At 42.4% G+C, this 15641-nt stretch overlaps 1 protein-coding gene and 1 long non-coding RNA gene across 2 annotated transcripts in view; both read left to right on the forward strand.

The window, feature by feature from the left end:
* Positions 1–15641, forward strand: part of LOC116969846 (MAR-binding filament-like protein 1) — a 33114-nt gene that overhangs the window by 10112 nt on the left and 7361 nt on the right. The window contains exons 4-5 of the mRNA XM_033016620.1: positions 565–892; positions 3221–3336. Of these exons, the coding sequence (XP_032872511.1) occupies positions 565–892; positions 3221–3336 (444 nt within the window). The remainder of the gene's footprint in view (positions 1–564; positions 893–3220; positions 3337–15641) is intronic.
* On the forward strand, positions 3979–8239 carry LOC116969845. Its single transcript, XR_004410937.1, has 3 exons — positions 3979–4033; positions 4535–4626; positions 8196–8239. It is a non-coding gene; the product is annotated as an uncharacterized LOC116969845 (long non-coding RNA).

Consider the following 15641-nt stretch of genomic DNA (forward strand, 5'->3'; position numbering starts at 1 on the left):
CTGCTATTTATCTCCTATTTAGATGTCAACAACACATGAACTCTTGATTATAATGCAACAATGTCACTAGTGATTATATCCATCTTCCATCATTTCTATTCCATATATATTATTAAACCTCTCATCTTGAGCACTTCGTGTCTGCGTTGTAATTAAATTTGAGCAAAAACCATCCTGCTTATCGCTACCATTTTCGCCACCATTCTTCTCTGCTGAAATCAAATAAGTTTTGATCCGATCGATGAAATAGTACAAAAGTTATAAAAGTTTTGAAGGTTCCCCCTCCCCATACCCCACAATCCCATTCGCCCACATCCCCCCCCAACACCTCTCCCCACCCCCTCTCCTCTGCAACCCCCTCCCCCACACCCCCTCCCCACACCCCTCCCCCACACCCTGCCCTCCCCCACACCCCTCCCCCACACCCCCTCCCCACACCCCTCCGCCACACCCTGCCCTCCCCCACACCCACCCTCCGCAACCCCCTCCCCCACATTCACCCTCCCCCACACAAAGGCTCACGAAAGTCTCTTTAGTTTCATTTGGCAATTTTTAATTTTTTAGGAGTTAGTTGAAGATTTGAGCGACATTGAGATGGAAAATGAAGAACTCAAGGACAAGCTTCTGGCTGAAAAACACGGAATGAGAACCAAGGTCCGAAATATGACGGAAAAGCATGAGGCAGATTTTAAAAAACTCAACAGAAAACACAGGACTCAGCTCCGTACAATCAGTGAGAAACATGCTGAAGAAACATCACTGAAAGATCAGTGCTGTGTACAACTTAACAAAGATCTGCAACTTTTACAATCTCATGCCTGCGCACCTCTTGCAGAACAGGCAACTTGTTCTTTAAATGATTACACCAAACAGAAGATTGGGGAACTGGAAGGTAATTACTCAAAAATGACCTGTTAATATTTTTTGGTCGGCCACAAATGTTCCTACCGCAGATTTGTACATCTGTCCTCGCCTGCTGTGTAATTATCTCGTCCCTGTAACCTTATGAGATTTTGTGTATGCAAATTGGTTGTTGTAATTCCCATATTTTATCACTGATCACACTGGGTTCGTACGTTCAGTGATCAGGAAAAGTAGTGTGTAATCTAAGTTTTTTTCACTCGGGTATTCTGGTCAGATTCCTTGATCAGAAGATAGTGATGTTTAAAGATTCAAGAAAATAATTACTTGTGAAGCATTTGTGAGAGTCTGCCAAATGGCTGACAGGAACACACAGTAGTCATTTGGACAGATTCATACAGATGCTTTTCAAAACATTCTCTTCTTGAATCCTTTAAACCGCTATCACTGAATTTTAATTTTGAGACGGTGCTGATAGTTAAAACATGACATCGTGAAGGGCGGCCTGGTGGCGCAGCGGTGGAGTTGCTGCCTTTCAGCGCCAGAGACCTGGGTTTGATCCTGACTGTGGTGCTTGTCTGTATGGAGTTTGTATGTTCTCCCTGTGGGTTTTCATCCAGGTGCTTCGGTATCCTCACACTCCAAAGACGTACAGGTTTAACCATATAACCATATAACAATTACAGCACGGAAACAGGCCATCTCGGCCCTACAAGTCCGCGCCGAACAATTTTTTTCCCTTAGTCCCACCTGCCTGCACTCATACCATAACCGTCCATTCCGTTCTCATCCATATGCCTATCCAATTTATTCTTAAATGATACCAACGAACCTGCCGCCACCACTTCCACTGGAAGCTCATTCCACACCGCTACCACTCTCTGAGTAAAGAAGTTCCCCCTCATGTTACCCCTAAACTTCTGTCCCTTAATTCTGAAGTCATGTCCTCTTGTTTGAATCTTCCCTATTCTCAAAGGGAAAAGCTTGCTCACATCAACTCTGTCTATCCCTCTCATCATTTTAAAGACCTCTATCAAGTCCCCCCTTAACCTTCTGCGCTCCAGAGAATAAAGACCTAACTTATTCAACCTATCTCTGTAACTTAGTTGTTGAAACCCAGGCAACATTCTAGTAAATCTCCTCTGTACTCTCTCTATTTTGTTGACATCCTTCCTATAATTGGGCGACCAAAATTGTACACCATACTCCAGATTTGGTCTCACCAATGCCTTGTACAATTTTAACATTACATCCCAGCTTCTATACTCAATGCTCTGATTTATAAAGGCTAGCATACCAAAAGCTTTCTTTACCACCCTATCTATATGAGATTCCACCTTCAAGGAACTATGCACGGTTATTCCCAGATCCCTCTGTTCAACTGTATTCTTCAATTCCCTACCATTTATCATGTACGTCCTATTTTGATTTGTCCTGCCAAGGTGTAACACCTCACATTTATCAGCATTAAACTCCATCTGCCATCTTTCAGCCCATTTTTCCAAATGGCCTAAATCACTCTGTAGACTTTGGAAATCCTCTTCATTATCCACAAAGGTTTGTAGGTTAATTGACTTGGGTTCATGGTAAATTATCCCTAGTGTGTGTAGGATAGTGTTAGTGTGCGAGGATCATTGGTCAACACAGACACAGTGGGTCGAAGGGCCTGTTTCCACGCTGTATCTCTAAATAAAATCATTTGAAGACATTTTACCATTCACAATGCCCTTGCCGGAAATGGTACATCAAAGTATTTTAATTTCAAATAGCTTTGAATGAGAAGACCACAGAGCAACCAGGACATTTCATTAACTCCATGAATGTCTTATCTCTGTGAGACTTGAGCTGTGTTTGCATGACAGTTTACGGAAGAGAGGGTGAAACCAGGGACAAGATACAATGATGGTGGAGACAGACTATTCAGCAGCAGAAGAGGAAATGTAATTGGAGTAATTTAAAATAAAATAATGGTTTTAATGGAGCCAGTGGAGAATGATCATTTTGTTTGTTTGGGATTAAGTAACTTTATACCTTAATTTCCAAAATGTTGAGGAGACACATTTTCTGTGGAGCTTTATTCAAGCTTCTAATCTTTTCTCACTAGTGATAGTTAAGGAATTTATCATTGGATAAATATGTATATGGAATTACCATTTTGCCTTACAAATCTTCAAGCTTAATGAATGGTAGCATTTCAAGGATATTTTATGATTTCAAATGTTGGTAATTAGTTGAACAGATGATTTTCACTGATTGCCATTAACTGCTGTGGAAACAATTGCAAATTGTGGAGGTGTTGATTTTTTTTGCAACAAATATCAGATAATTACGGGTGTTTTTTCCTTTCTCTTTCTTAAAGAACAAGTGAGGCTTATGACGCAAGAGGCTGAAAAATCAGAGGCCAGGTTCATTACAATGGAAGCTCAGTCCAAATTGAAAATCAATCAGATTGAAGAGGAGCTGGACAATGTACAGGTACCCCAAATAAAACCCCCTTGGACTTGGTGACGATTAACTAAATATTAATCTGTTTGCCATTTACCTAGAATTAAATGACTTTATCTTATAAAGAAAGGAAAATTGATGGTATGTTATTACGTGAGTTGTTGAAGCATTGTGGGAACCAAATTTTTTTTTACACAGTTATGTACATTGTAGATTTATAATCTGGGCTCAACTGTATGAAGGAGTGCTTCCCTACATTTCACAGCTCACTCCATTCCGTGTAGAACACCTTTCTGAAGAGTAAGTGACATGGGATAGATGTGAGCCTGCCGGAAAATTCAATCATAAAATAGTTGTGGTAGAATGGAGCTGTCGGCAATGGCACATTAAAAGTATAATGCATGCTAAAGTTATTTAGAGAATCATACTGTTCATAAACAGGCCCTTCAGCCCAACTTGCCCACACTGACCAACGAGCCCCATCTACACTAGTCTTACCTGTCTAGAGTCATAAAGCAAAATATTTAATCTAGAATTTGAATGGTGACTATTTTACTGACCAATATAAATCCCTTGGCTATCATTGACACTAAAGTTATTTCTACCCAGATTGTACCTTCTCGGCAGGAGCTGCTGGAGCTCAAAGATATAGCTGGTGACTTGGAAGAGGATAACGAACAGTTACACCTGAAAGTGAACTGGCTACAACATGTCGAGGCACAAAATGGTGTGTGTATAGTATGACTTTAATTGGGTAAGAAGGAACTGGGGATACAGGTTTACACCGAAGATAGACACAAAATGCAGGTCAGGCAGCATCTCTGGAGAAAAGAATAGGTGATGTTTCGGATCAAGAATTAGAGGTATGGGAGGTACAAAACAAAGTAGAGCCTGCATCGATGACTCGGGGAGGGTGGCGCTGACAGTGGTCCATTGTTGGCTGGGGATGAGGTGATAATGAAGGAATACAAATGGTAAAATTAGCAAGAGGACTAGAGTGGGGGAGAGACAGACAGAGAGAAACATGGAAGGGTTATTTGGTTAGAGATCCTTCATCTCTTGAGTAAAAAGGAACTGCAGTTGCTGGTTTAAACCGAATATAGACACACAAAGCTGGAATAACTCAGTGGGACAGGCAGCATCTCTGGAGAGAAAGAATAGGTGACGTTTCGGGTCATGACCCTTCTTCTTTCTCATTATTTAAATGGTGATATGTGTTTTCTTACAGAGGATCTTCAAGCAAAATTGGAAGAATATGAAGAGCAACACCAGAACATGCAAGCAGATTTAGAACAAGCTACCAAGGGACAAACTTCCCAGGTTGGGAGAATTTGTGCTGCATTTAATTCCTCCATGTACAATCTTAATTCCAAGTGTGTGCATTCTGCACAGATTCAACAGTCTCAAGTATCCTGCTAATTAATATTACATTGTATTTCATGTTGCTTATTCAGATTAATTTTTAAATGGATCATTTATGTAAGTTTTTATTTTGCTCTTTTCTATTATCATCCTTATTTTCTGGCTTGATTCTTGCATCTGAGGGGTGCTATTTGCTTCCACACCAGATGGTTTCTGTATGCATTACCATACACATTGGACATGGAGAAAGTCTACTGAATTAGCTCGTGTGGTTGGGGAAGCAACAGAGTAGTTCCAGACTTTTTAATCTAGTTTGGGTAATTTTACCTATTAATATTATAAGGAATAATATTAGGTCATTCGGCCCATCAAGTCTACCCCACCATTCAATCATGGCTGATCAATTACTCCCTCCCAGCCCTATTCTCCTGCCTTCTCCTCTAACCTCTGACACCTGTACTAATCAAGAATCTATCTATGCCTGAAAAATATCCACTGACTTGGCCTCTACAGCCATCTGTGGCAAAGAATTCCACAGATTCACCACCTTCTGGCTAAAGAAATGTCACCTCATCTCCTTCCTAAAAGAACATCCTTTAATTCTGATTATCCAGAACTCTAAACATTTATTGGCAAGACTGATTTCTGAGGTTAGAGCGTGCCCAATGCTTGAGCCTATATTCTCCAGATTTTAGAAGAGTGTAAAGTGAAAGGAAGGAGCGGGTGTGGAGAAAGGTGTGTTTGACTGATAGGCTGATAGGATATTTTTCCTAATGGGAGAGTCAAGACCTAAAGGGCATAGCCTCAGGATAAGGAGCTGCAATAGACAATAGGTGCAGGAGTTGGCCATTCGGCCTTTCCATCCAGCAACGCCATTCAATGTGACCATGTTTGATCATCCCCAATCAGTACCCCGTTCCTGCCTTCTCCCTATATCCCCTGACTCCGCTATCTTTAAGAACTCTTTCTAGCTCGCTTCTGAAAGTATCCAGGGAACCGGCCACCACCTCCCTCTGAGGCAGAGAATTCCACAGACTCACAACTCTCTGTGTGAAAAAGTGCTTCCTCGTCTCCGTTCTAAATGGCTTACCCCTTATTCTTAAACTGTGGCCCCTGGTTCTGGACTCCCCAACATCGGGAACATGTTTCCTGCCTCTAGTGTGTCCAAACCATTAATAATCTTATATGTTTCAATAAGATGCGCTCTCATCCTTCTAAACTCCAGAGTGTACAACCTAGCCGCTCCATTCTCTCCGCATTTGACAGTCCCGCCATCCCGGGAATTAACCTTGTAAACCTACGCTGCACTCCCTCAATAGCAAGAATGGACTTCCTCAAATTAGGGGACCAAAACTGTACACAGTTCTCCAGGTGTGGTCTCACTAGGGCCCTTAACAATTGCAGAAATATCTCTTTGCTCCTATACTCAACTACTCTTGTTGTGAAGGCAAACATGACATTTGCTTTCTTCACCGCCTGCTGTACTTGCATGCTCACTTTCATTGACTGATGAGCAAGGACCCCCGGATCCCGTTGTACTTTCCCTTTTCCCCACTTGACATCATTTAGATAATAATCTGCCTTCCTGTTTTTGCTACCAAAGTGGATAACCTCACATTTATCCACATTAAACTGCATCTGCCATGCATCTGCCCACTCACCCAAACTGTCCAAGTCACCCTGCATTCTCATAGCATCCTCCTTACAATTCACACTGCCACCCAGCTTTGTGTCATCTGCAAATTTGCTAATGTTACTTTGAATCCCTTCATCTAAATCATTGATGTATATTGTAAATAGCTGCACAAAGCTTTGCAATACCCCATTAGTCACTGCCTGCCATTCTGAAAGGGTAACGTTAATCCCTACTCTTTGTTACCTGTTCACCAACCAATTTTCTATCCATGTCAACACTCTAGCCCCAATACCATGGGCCCTAATTTTGCCCACTAATCTCCTATCAAATTTGACCTTTTCTAATGGTTTCTGAAAGTCCAGGTACACTACATCCACTGGCTCTTCCTTGTCCATTTTTCTAGTTACATCCTCAAAAAATTCCTGAAGATTAGTCACGCATGATTTCCCTTTCGTAAATCCATGCTAACTTGGGCCGATCCTGTTATTGCTATCCAAATATGCTGCTATTTCATCTTTGACTCCAGCATCTTCCCCACCATCAATGTCAGGTTAACTGGTCTATAATTCCCTGTTTTCTCTCTCCCGCCTTTCTTATAAAATGGGATATCATTAGCTACCCTCCAATACAATGATTCCCAACCTGGGGCCATATGGCAAATTTCAGTGGGGGCACAGAAAGATTTTGGGATTTAGGGGGCCACAGGTTCAATGAAGGGGGCCACAGAGCTACCACCCTGTTGCCTCCTAAATTTCACTTCTAATAAATTTAAACCTATGTAGTTGAAATATTTTTGATGTTTGTGGAATAGAATAAAAGAGAATATATGTGCAATTATTACACTGATATTTTTATGGAAGGTATTATAATATTAAGTACTTTTTTCCGCTAATAATGTCAGGGGGGGGCCACAGAAAAATTAAAAGGTCCCAAGGGGGCCATGAGCTAAAACAAGTTGGGAACCACTGCTCTAATCCACAGGATCTGATCCTGAAGCTATAGAACATTGGAAAATTAACACCAATGTGTCCATGATTTCTAGAGCCACTTTCTAATGTACCCTGGGATGCAGACCATCAGGCCCTGGGGTTCTACCCAACACCATTTCCTGCCGAATGTGAATTTTCTTCCGTTCCTCCATCACCACAGATCCTCTGGCCACTAGCACATCAGGAAGATTGTTTGTGTCCTCCTCAGTGAAGATGGATCCAAAGTACTTGACATTTCCCCTCTGAGGATTGAGAATCTTTTGAATTCTTTACCCTCCGGAGCTGTGGATGGAGAACCATTCAGTATATTCAAGGGTTAGCCAGCTAGAATTTTACACTGTGGGAAAATTTAGGGTTATGGGGATTAGGTAAATGTTTAGATCAAAGATCTAATCAGCCATGATCACGTGATAGAACGAATAAGGCTCAAGGGCTGATTTTATGCAATAAAAGTTTCCAATTATCCAATTCTACAACTTGCAATTCTAATAACATGTAACAATATGTCTTGAAGATGTACATTAAATGGAACAAGTCAGTGCTTCATTGCCCATAGGTCCATTTATCTTAAAGACAATTAAAATACATTTACTTATATGTGAAAATCACTGAAATCATCATTTCCAGCAGAGAATAAAAAAGGGTAAACTATCTTTTACAAACTATAGTTTTCACCATGAAGTTCACTTTTTAATGCTGATCACACCTCTGGTCATCTTGCTGAATAACTCTCAACTACAAATCAGCTTGCTATTTTGTGAATCAAATATGTCCGGGAGGCAAACATAGAGAATCATTACTCTTGTATCATGTCTCAGCGTTTCCGTTTCTTATGGCATCAAGCATCTAATTGGCCAGTTAGATGAGTGGATGATGTTGCTTTGTGTGTAATGTGTCTGTAGACAAGTGAATCTGAATCTGCAGAGGAACTGCACAGCCGCCTGATCAAGTGGCGAGAAACGGTTTATCAGCCAACACCGAGCCATGACATCGATGAGAGGAATGTCATGGAATTAAGGATGAGGCAACTTGAGGAAGAAAGAGAAGGTAAATTGTGGTGCTCTCTGGTTCTCACTTGGAACAAATCATACAGTTTACTTTGTTTTAATTTAAAATATTTAAGAAGTGAATGACTTGATTTGTGATCTTGATGACTTGAAAGTCGAGTGCACCTCTATTTAGGGATCTGTTTGTTGTCCATATTTCAGTCAAGACAAAGGCTACTGTCGACTTTTTAAAGCTGGAATTCTAACATTTTTACTTTCAGCATCAAAATCCATGCTGACAATAGTTTTGTCCAGTTTTATTTACATTGGTAATTACAAAGGTAGCACACTTACCTTTTTGTCCAAATTGCCACGACACAGGCTTCACTCAGTTTATTCATGGATTTGCAGGTTCTCCTGAAGAAATACTGAAATAATATCAATACATAAATCAGTATTGGTATTAGTTGTCTCTGGGATACCAGTGATGTAAATTTAGCTTTGTTACTGCAAGCTTTTAAAATGTAAAGCCAGCCAGCCAGCTGCAATGTGTTTTACTCTCCGGAAGTGGCGGCGCTGTGATACAGCTGCGGCTCGCCTGCAGTCTGTCGGTTTTTTTTGTCTAGTTTAGTAATTTTTTTGGTTATTAGGTGGTGTTATGTGTGTGGGGGGAGGGTGAAACAGAGCTTTCTGTCTCTCCCTTCGGGGGAATGCGACTTTTTGGCGTATCCCCCTTCTCTTCCCCCGTCTGCGCTGAGGCCTAATGGCGGAGCTGGCGGCCTCCAACCTGCGACCGACCTCGAGGGTCCGGAGGTAGAGCCAGCCAGGACTCACCAACGCGAGGCTGGCCGTCTTCGAGCTGTGGCGACGTCCGGGTAGCGGCACGACTCGGCGCTCCGGTGAGGGCGAACGGTGCGGTGCTGAGACACTCCTGTGCGGCCGGCACGGCTACCGGCTGGAAGGCGCTCCCGTGTGAGCAGCCCGGTGCGGGGCTGAGACGCTGCCTTGTGGGCGGCCCGGTGCGGAGCGGAGACGGTGCCACGGCGGCTGAGGCGGCGTTCTGGCGGCGGCGACCTGGATCCGGGGCTCGGCCGCGGGCCAATGGAGGACAATGTCGGGAGCTCGCAGGTCACAGGCTGGTGCCTGTTTTCCGGAGCACCCGTTGCAACAGCTGCGGGCAGCTTCGACCACCCCCCGGGCCGCGGAGCTTGAACCGTGGGACTGATGCCATCGCCCGGTGGGGTATCGCCTTGGCGCAGAGGGAGAAGAGGAGGGAAGAGACAGTAACTCTAAGACTTTTGCCTCCATCACAGTGAGGAGGTGTTTGGTGAACTCACTGTGGTGGATGTTAATTTGTGTTTATTGTGTTTTGTTATTATTACATGTATGGCTGCAGGCAACAGCATTTCGTTCAGACCGAAAGGTCTGAATGACAAATAAAGGATTCAATTCAATTCAATTCAATTTTAGCCCAGTCAGAAACTAACACCTTAACTTGGGGCAGCCACAAGGTAGTGATGGTTACCAGGGTCCAATCAGTCCATATTGTGTCTGTGCTCATGTTGTCTTTCTGAATGACGTGTCTTCCTGTGGCACAAAACTGTTTGAGGATAACTGGTTCTTTCCCGGCTGCTCTGATCCAGATTTGATCTCAGAACTGCAGGAGCTGGAGGAGTAACAGGGGGATCTTCAGAGACGAGGACAGGATCAAGGATGGACAAAGCAGACCACAGCTGGCCAAAAGCTTAGGGTATGTGCTCAGTCTGACACTTAAATATCTGTGGAAATGTAATGCTTCAGTTCCCTCAACATTTTACGCTGTTATTAATTTTAAGCTTTGCCAAGGTTGAATAAAATAGTTTTCTGTTTGGAGGGGGGAGGGGAGGGGGGGCAGCACAGTGGCACAGTGGCAGAGTTGCCGCCTTACAACACCCGGCACCCGGGTTCAATCCTGGTATTCAATACCGGAAGGTAGCCGGTTCGAATCCCGCTTGGAGTGCATACTGTCGTTGTGTCCTTGGGCAAGACACTTCACCCACCTTTTCCTGTGTGTGAATGTGTGTGAATGTGTGTGAGTGATTGGTGGTGGTCGGAGGGGCCGTAGGCGCAGATTGGCAGCCACGCTTCCGTCAGTCTGCCCCAGGGCAGCTGTGGCTACAGAAGTAGCTCACCACCACCGAGTGTGACTGAGGAGTGAATGAATAATGCGATGTAAAGCGCCTTGAGTATTAGAAAGGCGCTATATAAATCCCATCCATTATTATTATTATTATTAATCCTGACCACTGGTGCTGTCTGTACCGAGTTTGTACGTTCTCCCCGTGACCACGTGGGGTTTCTCCGGCTGCTACTGATTCCTCCAACACTCCAAAGGCGTACAGGTTTGCAGGTTAATTGGCTTGGGTAAAACTTGTAAATTGTCCCTAGTGTGCAGGATAGTGTCCAGGGTGAGCGCTGGTCGGCCTGGACTCATTGGGCCGAAGGGCCTGTTTCCCTGCTGCATCTCAAAAGTCTAAAGCCTTCAGTAGTTTTGAGAAGGTAAATATTTACTGAGATTTGCTAAACTGATAAAGCCTTCAACTCAATTGTCAATGCCATTATAAGTTGGACTGAGATGGATGGCTTCATAATAGGAGAAAGCATTATATCAGGCTCAATCATGTTCCATTTCTAATATAAAAGTAAAATGACATCAATAGAGACAGATTTTGGAAATCACTGACAAATCTGGAAAGTACAGCAATATTTGTCATTTTAGCAAATTTACCCCTTTATATATAAACATTTGAACAGTTCAAATTAAAGATCAGTTTTGGACATGATGGGCAAAATGACAGCTTCTGGGGTTGTGACAACCTGATCAATTTTAACTCCCATTTTTCATGTTTAGTGTTAATAGTCATTGGGTTCCATCCAGTGTGCACAGTATCTCTGTCTCTGTTACTGACGATCATTTACCCATCTGTATTTTTCAAGGGAAGTATTTAAAATACATCAAAGCAAATGAGTAGAGCGTTGGTGAATACATTTTAGCTTGATACCAAGTAACTACATTTGGGAAATTTAAAGGGTTGTTAATACAGCAACTTTGTTGTTCCGTGGTACAAATGTATTGTGAATTCATGTGCAAGGAAGTAAACGTTTCTATTATTATTCAGGATACTATTATTTATGAGGGAATAAAACGTTAAAGTCACAAACAGAAGAACATTCTCGTGTTTTATACCTTCTGCCCAAAGTACAGCAAGTGAAGATGTAAACTGAGCAATAGTTGAGCTATTTGACTTCTCCAATACTTCCGATGTCAACAAATACTCCTTTAATGTTTGATCTGCCTCCAGTGTATCAATGACCACATTGGCAACATATCTCCCCACAGCATTGGTTGTCACTTGGGTAGTCTACACCCCAGCGGTATCAACATTCTCTAATTTTATATAGCCCTCGTCTTCTCCCTCCTCCCCATCCCCCTTCTCAGCTCTCCTTCTAGTCCTACTGTCTCCGCCTCTTCCTTTCTTTTTACCCCCCCTCTCATCAGTCTGAAGGAGGGTCTTGACCCGAAACGTCGCCTATAGATGCTTTCCTCCGTAGATGCTGCCCCACCGGCTGAGTTTCTCCAGCATTTTTTGTCGACCTTTGATTTTTCCAGCATCTGCAGTTCTTTCTTAAATAGATCTTGGAGAAGGCTGAACCAGCAGGCAGCTGCACAAATTAACATAGAAAACTTCTGCTGAAAGTCATGACTTGCAGGGCCAACTAGACCAAAAAACTGAGTTGTGTTGTTGCAGAAACAAATGCATTGAATATTGAAAGTCTTCAGAATGAGAATAAAGAACTTCACACATCTTTGAGTAGGTGGACTGCTGAGCGCAGTCAACTACAGGGGAAGGTGAATGAGAATGAACTCGCAACACATCTTGTGTGGGATCAGGCACAGGCATTCAACACTGAAAATTGTCGGCTTAAAGCAGAACTTGATGAGATGAAGTCTGCATTTCAAAGGAAAGTTGGTGAATTTAAAGTTGGTGATGTCATTGAATCAGCAAGCACATTTACTGCAACAGCTCCAAGCCAAAACTTGAGCAGTTGGGCCAATATATGCAGATGATTGCAGGGTTGCAACATCAGGAGCAAGTTGTGGTGTGTGAAGCAGGTCAGCTCAAGCAGACTCTGCAAGAGAAAGATAAATATCTACAACAGCAGGGAGATGAGTTTGGACACCTCCAGAAGAAATCTGTAGAACACCAAGCCCTGGAAAAGCAATCATGCAAAACATGGAAACCATTTCCAAACTTCAAAGTCAAATCCAAGACTTGACCATGAAAACACACAAACTGAAGCACACCATCAAGGAGAGAGACTTGCTGCTGGCCTGTAAAGTGGAAGATTGTGTCAAACTCAGGACGGTTCATTCTGAAATGGACGACACCATTTCACAACTTTGAGCGCAATTGGCAGCTTCCAGTTCTGAAGCTGAGAGGTTGAAATGTGTTATTAAGGAAATGGAATTGGCCCTCTCTCAAATAAAGGAGCACGCAGCAGCTTGCAAAGAGGCAGGAGGCAGAGGCTTCTCTCCGAAGCTGATGGTATATCCACAGAGAAACAGAACCTAAACGTTGCCTGTGAAAGTCTGAAGCAGACACTGGACATCCTAACTCATGAGAAGCAATAATATTCTCAACAGTTGGATTCACTGAAAAACTCCCAGATGGCAGATTTGTCAGAGTGGAAGACAAAGCACGATGAATTAAAGCACGAATATGAATCTCTTTTGTAATCCCTCGAAAATATCAGCAATGAGATGGATAAGTTGAGGCAAATAGTTGAGATGGCAAGAAAAGAGAACCAGGAGGTGATGTTCAAGCTCCTCGATGTAGAAGCCAAACGACAAAGCATGGAGAGGCAGCTTGAGGAAGCTGGTGCCCAAAATGAAAAAATAAAGGACAAAATGAGAAAGCTTACAAAATCCAAGCAGCAGCGAGTTCAGGAGCTTGAGGAAGAGATTGAAAGAATTAGCAGCGAGTTACAAACTATTACCACAAAGCAGAGTCACGCAAGTGAATTGTCTGCCCAGTACAATCAGCTCCAGGAGGAAAGCAAATCACTGAAGCAAACTTCTCACCATCTTAAAGCAGAGTTTTGAAAAAACCCAAAATGAGGGCGAGCTTCTGCTGAATGAATTTAATTCATCCATATCCATCATAGAGGAGTTGCAGAGTGAGGATGATTCTTATCAGGCTGATTTTAATGAACCACTGTCATTAGAATCCCAATCCCTGGAGGACCAGCCTGTGCTGAAGGAAGGAAAGGTTCACACGACAGGGCAAGTAGGACCATTGTTGTCTCAGAAGCGTAGACAATTAGAGGATGACAAATCTCTTCTCCAGGAAGAACTTGAAAATTTCCAGGAAATGTCAGAAAAGGCCAAAAATGAGAGAGTGTTTGGAGGCAGAATGACTTAAAAATGTCGACAAGATAGATCAGTTAACATATGCAATATAATTTACTTGTCAATGAATTGGACTGCTTCAGAGAAGAGAAACGTCATCTGATCAAAGAAAAAGAGGTACAGGAAATAAAACTGGTGAAAGAATTTGAAGTGAGGCTTCGGTCTGCTCGGAGGGGTATTACCTCGTCTAAAGGTGAGACCAAGGAGCTTCGAGAATTGTTAAAAAGTGAAGCAGCAGGAAATAATGATTTTGCAGAAGGACTGCATCAAGTACCAGGAGCTCATTTTGGATTTAGAGTGATGTGTCAAAACATCGGAATCTACCTGTGATGAAATGAGCAAGAGACTAGAGTCTATGACTGCAAAAGCTTCCAAGTCTGGAAGGCGTCAAACTTGTTCAAGAAGAACTTGCATCTTATAAAGTCTTGCTCCAAGACACCAGAACTGAAACTGAAGGTGCTCGAATGCAGTACTTAAGGTTCACAGCAGATCTTCGAAAGAACGAAGAGAAGACAAAAGCACAAATTACTAAGAAGGAGAAGGAACTACTTGAGATTTTAGATCAACTGAAAACAATTCATCTGAAAGAAATATTGAGATATCAGGATAAACTGGATTTGCTGGAACGGGACAAAGACAGAGTGGATGCAGCAACGTTGGAAATTGAGAGGCATTTCCCAGCATCCAAAGCTAATGTTGAGCAGTAAGGATGCAGAGTTCTCAAAGCTTGTCTCATCAAAAGACAGTGACATTTCTGACCATTTAGTGGAAATCCAGCAGCAACATAGAAAGCAAATAGATGACTATGAAAAGAATTTGAGGATTCTCCAACAAGATAATCAGAAAGGAGCCAGAGCCATGAAAAAGCTGGAGATCCAACTTGTTAAGGTTAGGAAAGAAAAAGACAAAGCTGTTAGCCAGACGGGTGCCTTCACAAAATCGATGGCCTCCTTGCAAGATGACCGAGACCGCATGTTATCAGAATATACGGAGCTGGAACAATGGCATCTCGACATGCATTGCCAGAAACATCGCATCATTCAGGAGAGTGCAGCTGAAAACAATGAACTGAAGCAAGAGATCGGAAATGTTCTCAACCAGATGGATGACCTTAATTCTGACAACGCGCTGTTAAAAGCACAGTTGGTTCAGTACAGGGGGAGCTAAACCAGGTCCTGTCTTTGAAGGATAATCAGTTGAAGCAAAAGCAACAACAGCAAATTAAGAATCTTGAGAATGAGAAATCCATCTTCAAAGAGCAATGGAAAGTTGCACAAGGACCCCTTAAACAAAGTAATGAAAGCCCAAAGTCCTTGCAAGAAGAAAATCTGCAAATTTTGGAACAGCTTACAGAGCTCAAGGCTATTGGTTTCCAAAAAGAAGAGGATAAAAATGATACAAATGAGAGGCAATTAATTCAAGTGCTTCAGCAACAACTTAAAACTAAAACTCTGGAATGCGAAGAACTCAAAAAAGAAAACTAATATTAGAAGAGCTGACTTAAAAGAATTGAAAATTTATGAACAGAATTTGAAAATCTGGCGGGAGTGAAAATGTCTGAAAGTGCTGATGGAATAGTGGAGGAGAAACCTGAAGAATATTTGGTGGGATTGTCAGTGATGAAGCAAAGACTTTTGGATGTTATTAATGAGAACAAGGAAGTTGCTTCTCGGGCAGAATCTTTTGAGAAAACGTTGCTGGCAGTACAGATGGACAGAGACAGATGTCTGGAGGATATTCGAAAACTTCAAATAAGGCAAACATGATCTCAAGGTAGAAATTAATGTTTTTTAAGCACAAATCTTAGAAGGGACTTTTTAAAAGAGCACTTTCATTTACTAATGACATGCACGGAAACAAGCCCTTGCATCAATGAATAAATTGAGCAGGATACTAAATCTCAAGGTACTAAA

Source organism: Amblyraja radiata, unplaced genomic scaffold (genome assembly GCF_010909765.2).
Source record: "Amblyraja radiata isolate CabotCenter1 unplaced genomic scaffold, sAmbRad1.1.pri scaffold_160_ctg1, whole genome shotgun sequence".
NCBI lineage: Eukaryota > Metazoa > Chordata > Chondrichthyes > Rajiformes > Rajidae > Amblyraja > Amblyraja radiata.